The sequence below is a fragment of the Papaver somniferum genome, chromosome 2 (genome assembly GCF_003573695.1).
Source record: "Papaver somniferum cultivar HN1 chromosome 2, ASM357369v1, whole genome shotgun sequence".
NCBI lineage: Eukaryota > Viridiplantae > Streptophyta > Magnoliopsida > Ranunculales > Papaveraceae > Papaver > Papaver somniferum.
In genome coordinates, this window is record NC_039359.1 from 129,240,600 (window position 1) to 129,245,259 (window position 4,660).

The 4,660-nt window shown below is 37.2% G+C and overlaps 2 protein-coding genes across 2 annotated transcripts; one reads left to right on the top strand and one right to left on the bottom strand.

The window, feature by feature from the left end:
- The first annotated feature begins 235 nt into the window (after nt 1-235).
- LOC113353937 (probable xyloglucan endotransglucosylase/hydrolase protein 26) lies at nt 236-1,372 on the top strand. Its single transcript, XM_026597406.1, has 4 exons — nt 236-415; nt 457-588; nt 689-882; nt 970-1,372. Exons 1-4 carry the CDS (start codon nt 236-238, stop codon nt 1,370-1,372), a joined length of 909 nt encoding a protein of 302 aa, XP_026453191.1.
- A 1,078-nt stretch (nt 1,373-2,450) lies between these two features.
- On the bottom strand, nt 2,451-3,796 carry LOC113353938 (protein PLANT CADMIUM RESISTANCE 8-like). Its single transcript, XM_026597407.1, has 4 exons — nt 3,496-3,796; nt 3,293-3,364; nt 2,971-3,183; nt 2,451-2,826 (listed from the first exon to the last, which is right to left on the bottom strand). Exons 1-4 carry the CDS (start codon nt 3,590-3,592, stop codon nt 2,759-2,761), a joined length of 450 nt encoding a protein of 149 aa, XP_026453192.1. The 5' UTR covers nt 3,593-3,796; the 3' UTR covers nt 2,451-2,758.
- Between the last annotated feature and the right edge of the window lie 864 nt (nt 3,797-4,660).

The window sequence follows — 4,660 nt, forward strand, 5'->3', positions numbered from 1 at the left end:
TTCTAATTTGTTTCCATGACTGAATTACCCCTGAGAATATAAAATCCAGTAATGTTATCAAAATATAAAACTAACAATATCATAAAACTGGTGGAACGTAATGCTGAATCATTTTATGTTTCCGTGTTGTCTCTAAAATTTCTATATAAACCCAAGCCTGAAACATTTTCAAAAACATCCCAAATTTCCAATTCTAGCGTTGAGTTTTAAGCATAAATTCATTCTAGGTTGGACGATGAGGAACTCGCAGGCAATTTTCTTGGCTGTTTTCCTCTTCTTCATTGGATTTGATAATCAACTCTCTGTGGTTGTGGTTGAAGCCAACTTTTGGGATACCACGTATTTCAACTGGGGAGCTCATCACTCCTCTGTGTACAACAACGGCGACGATAAACTGCAGGTAATTAACATGTACGTCCTTAAAATATGTTCCGTTACGTATTTTTTTCCATTTAGCTTACTAATGTGTATTTGTGCTGCTTTGCAGGATCAGGAATTGAAAGCAAGAAACAGTTCCTTTTTGGCAGCATTGAAATGCAAATCAAATTAGTACCCGGAAATTCCGCAGGAACAGTCACTGCCTACTACGTAAGTATACTTAATCGGTTAATAGGATTCAAGCATGCATTCACGTCTGCCATTTTGTTGTATACATATTTCATTGGTTAATCTGTTTTCGTACTTTCAGCTTTCTTCGAAGGGTGATAAGCACGATGAAATAGATTTCGAGTTCTTGGGTAATGTATCTGGAAAACCTTATATCATCCATACAAATGTTTTTGCTCAAGGAGTTGGAAACAAAGAACAACAATTCTACCCTTGGTTTGATCCTACCACAGGGTTCCACAATTACACCGTTCACTGGAACCCAAGCCAAATTGTGTAAGTAATATGCCTTCCATTTTCTAACCTTTTTGATTCAACTGTTTCCTAAGAAAACTTTAATATGGTGGTTGTGTTTGTTTTCAGGTGGTTTGTTGATGGAATTCCAATCCGTGCATTCCGTAACTACGAATACTTGGGAATCAAATATCCAAACAGGCAGGGTATGAAGGCTTACAGCAGTTTATGGAATGCTGATAACTGGGCAACCAGAGGTGGGCTTGATAAAATAGACTGGAATAAATCACCCTTCTCAGCTAAATTGCGGAAGTTCACGCCAAGAGCTTGCACTTGGTTTGGACAAGGCAGTATCGGTTACTGTTCCTCGAAGGCTAACTGGTACATTTCTTTTGCATATAGCAACTTGAATTATGCTCAGAAAGGTCAAATGAAATGGGTTAGAGACAAGTATATGATCTATGACTACTGCAAGGATACTAAAAGGTTCAACTGGAACATGCCTCGCGAGTGTTCCTTACAACAGTTTTAAAACGGCATCCTTGATCATATAGAAATTACGACCTATGTCTAACCAATGTGTGCTTTGATGGATATATAACCCCGCGTTGCGCGGCTTTATTTTGAACATTGTTGTTTTATTATTTTTACCATTCTTTTCACAAGCATCCCATCAAATTCTTCAGAGAGAAAACTCCACTGTTTACAAATCATTTTACAAGCATTCTCATTGTTGCAGCGAATAATCTTTTACAAGTATGTATTTTATCATTATAACTTCGTTACAGGAAGAATGCACAAGGTCTTATGATAGTCCAAGGCAAACAATGCATATCGTACCCTGAATGCGACAGGGACTTTTAGCCTCTGTCGGACACTTATTTTTCTTTTCTCTTTTTGGTTTTGACCCAATCGGCTCTCCAATACTTGGGGAGTTAGAGCCATGTGCCATGGCTTGCAAGCTGGGTTGCACAAACGCGGACGCGACACGACGCGGACGCGGACAGTACAAAATTCTCAAAAAAGTAGGACGCGGACACGTATATACATATTTTATTTATATTATTTATATATATAATCATGTATTTATACAGCAAAGTCAAGTATTTCGATCCTAAAAATTAGAAAATGATGCTACATGTGTATAAATTTCAAAAGAAAAGAAGGTATCGTTTGTATATACACGTCGAAGGTCAAACAATCAGTCACTGTTAAACACATGGCACAATCAAAATGCATTTTTAGAACAACACATGCCCAACTAAGGATATACGTGATGTCATTTCCAATTACAAAATCCTAATAAAGACCTAAATTATTAATCTAAATGTTTATCTTTCTTCATTTGGTTCATAATAGTAAAAATAATGGAAGAAGTTTAAATGAAAATGAAAAAAAAAATGCGTCGGACACGCGTCATCGGCGCGCGTCCAAACCAGACGCGCGCAGGACGCGCAAATTGGCGCGTCGAATACGCGTCGTGTCAGCGTCCCACGCGCGTTTCGGGTCCGACACGAGTCGGACGCGGACACGGCTCGAGAAATGGAGCGTCCGTGCAACCCAGCTTGCAAGGGTTGAAAAATAAACTTTAGGACAAGACGAAACATCCATCTATTAGATTGTTGCTCAATATTCATTAACAGTAGTACAGTACAACATAAATTTCTCAGCCACCCCATAGGTAAAATATATTCATTTCCTTATTTGTACCAACAGCATTCAAGTTCCAATCTGTAACAAACTAAGAAATCCCAACCTATACACAATCAGAAACTAAAAGACCAAGTACATTAGACAGCAATACTAATAATAACTGATTTCAAAGGACACGATTTGGAAACAAAAGTACATGAAAAGATCACACTATCACAAATTCACGAGCAAGTACCCATATCTTTTTGACGACAACCAATACTAACTACTTGAACATAGTTTGGTTAACCGGGGGAATCTTGTTTTGAGCCACAATACTTGCTTCCTCCCATCCTACAAAGACAAAAGAAAAGAGAATGACAATCACAAATAACCAGCATTTACAAATTGCTAAGGATCATAGGTCTGACCCGACATTGACCAGCATCAAATACTATTCAAATCTGGATCATAAAGAATAAGAGTTAATGATAATACCTAGGGAAGGATCAAGTCCTCTATTTTTGAGTTCTCGGAATTCCTGACAAAGTGAACACAATGGACAAAGCACATGAGACAGTGAATCTCCCAACGGTTCCTCAACCAAATTAAATTTTCTCCTCAATTTTCCCCTGTACTTGCAACCCTTCAATTTTCCCCAGCACGGTATATTTGCAGTCAGACAACAGATGAAACCAGCCTTAGCAGAATCTGCATCCACAATGCAAATTTCATCAAAAATCATTTTTTCTTGTTTTTTAAATTTGAAGAACAATCTACTTAAAATGAAATACAAAATATATGATCTTTGCTGGATTACTTGTTTCTCCTTCGTCGACAATCTCAGCTATCTGCCCAAACGTTACGCATGGCAACACCGTCGTGAGTAGAGCTGCACAAAACATAAAACAAAAATAAATAAAAGAGGAAAAGAAGTAGTCTTTGACAGAATCGATCACCATCAGAAAGATGTTGGAGTAATTAAGAACAAATGAGGAAGTGTTTTTGAGGGGAGTAATTTACCATTTTTCAAGTTTTCATGGCAGCTAAATAATCCAGTTGACCATGGCATCTCAGCAGTACTGTGAGCCTTTTGAACATCACCATTTCCTCCAAGCATGACTGCTGACTCCCCTGAACTTATTTACTCTCGATCCTGGAGAATACTAGCGCCCTGGTCGATGATTTCACTTGTTTGATTTTATTGTGTTTGCTAATCTCCTGATTACCGCTGTTAATGGAAATTAAGAGTTGTTTTGGGGAATGACTATAAATAGAAGTGTCTGATTGCCGGAGTCTTGGCAAGGCAGATTGGTTTTGCTACAACTCGTTGACATTTTTTTGTTTTTGAAAGTCTGTTTTTCGGTTGTGCGTTGCGTGTGATCAATTTAAAATTATTGGTCTAATAATTTGATTAAATGCATTTTTTATTTTTAGTATATTTTAGATTAATGAAAATCATTATACAAAGTTTTTGGTTGGTAACCAAGCAACAAGCTGGGCTCCAACACCTTTTTGAATAGCAACGCCTAATCTATGAAAAATAAAGCTACCAAAACCACTACTGGCGTCGTTACTAACTAAACAATTCTTCAGATGCTTGAAAAAACACAAAGTATCCTCACCCAACTCTCCTAGAGTAGAGAAAGCCAAAACACTCAATCCACGGCCATGTGAAATACACTTGTCCAAGTATTTAGAGTATTTACGTGAAACTATAATTTGATTTTCATTTTTATGATTTATTTTATACAATCAAAGATGAAAATAAAATCATTTACCTTTTGGAAGGTCTCAATTACCATCTACTTGATATTTCATTATTCAAATTTATGGGGTATCATCCTAAGTAGTCGTCCTTCTTAGCCTTAATTGTCATTTTAAATTTCTAAGTTGAATCCTGTTTATGTTTTCCACCTTTGAACTCTTACCCACATTAACTTGCACGCATTTGCAAAGCTGTCTTTGACTATAATTAAGCAAATTCTATGCAAGTATGTTCCTGATAGACTACATTCCACACGATACTACCATTCTTGCTTACTGCTCCTGAGAGTTGAGTCATGTAAGAGAGCACGTTCGTGGAATTTTAACAGGTCTACTAGCAGTCAGTCATATGGACAAGAGTCTCAATCTGGAACTAAAGATTCATTTCAAAGGATAGGCAACAGCCAGAAGAGATAATCAG

Bases quoted from the DNA above. Each gene is read 5' to 3' on its own strand.
- LOC113353937 (XM_026597406.1), top strand. From the start codon at position 236: ATGAGGAACTCGCAGGCAATTTTCTTGGCTGTTTTCCTCTTCTTCATT. The intron at 589-688 runs GTAAGTATACTT...TCGTACTTTCAG, and splicing joins GAACAGTCACTGCCTACTAC to CTTTCTTCGAAGGGTGATAA. The intron at 883-969 runs GTAAGTAATATG...GTTTGTTTTCAG, and splicing joins TGGAACCCAAGCCAAATTGT to GTGGTTTGTTGATGGAATTC.
- LOC113353938 (XM_026597407.1), bottom strand. From the start codon at position 3,592: ATGCTTGGAGGAAATGGTGATGTTCAAAAGGCTCACAGTACTGCTGAG. The intron at 3,365-3,495 runs GTAAATTACTCC...TGTTTTGTGCAG, and splicing joins CCATGAAAACTTGAAAAATG to CTCTACTCACGACGGTGTTG. The intron at 3,184-3,292 runs GTAATCCAGCAA...TTGTGGATGCAG, and splicing joins TGTCGACGAAGGAGAAACAA to ATTCTGCTAAGGCTGGTTTC.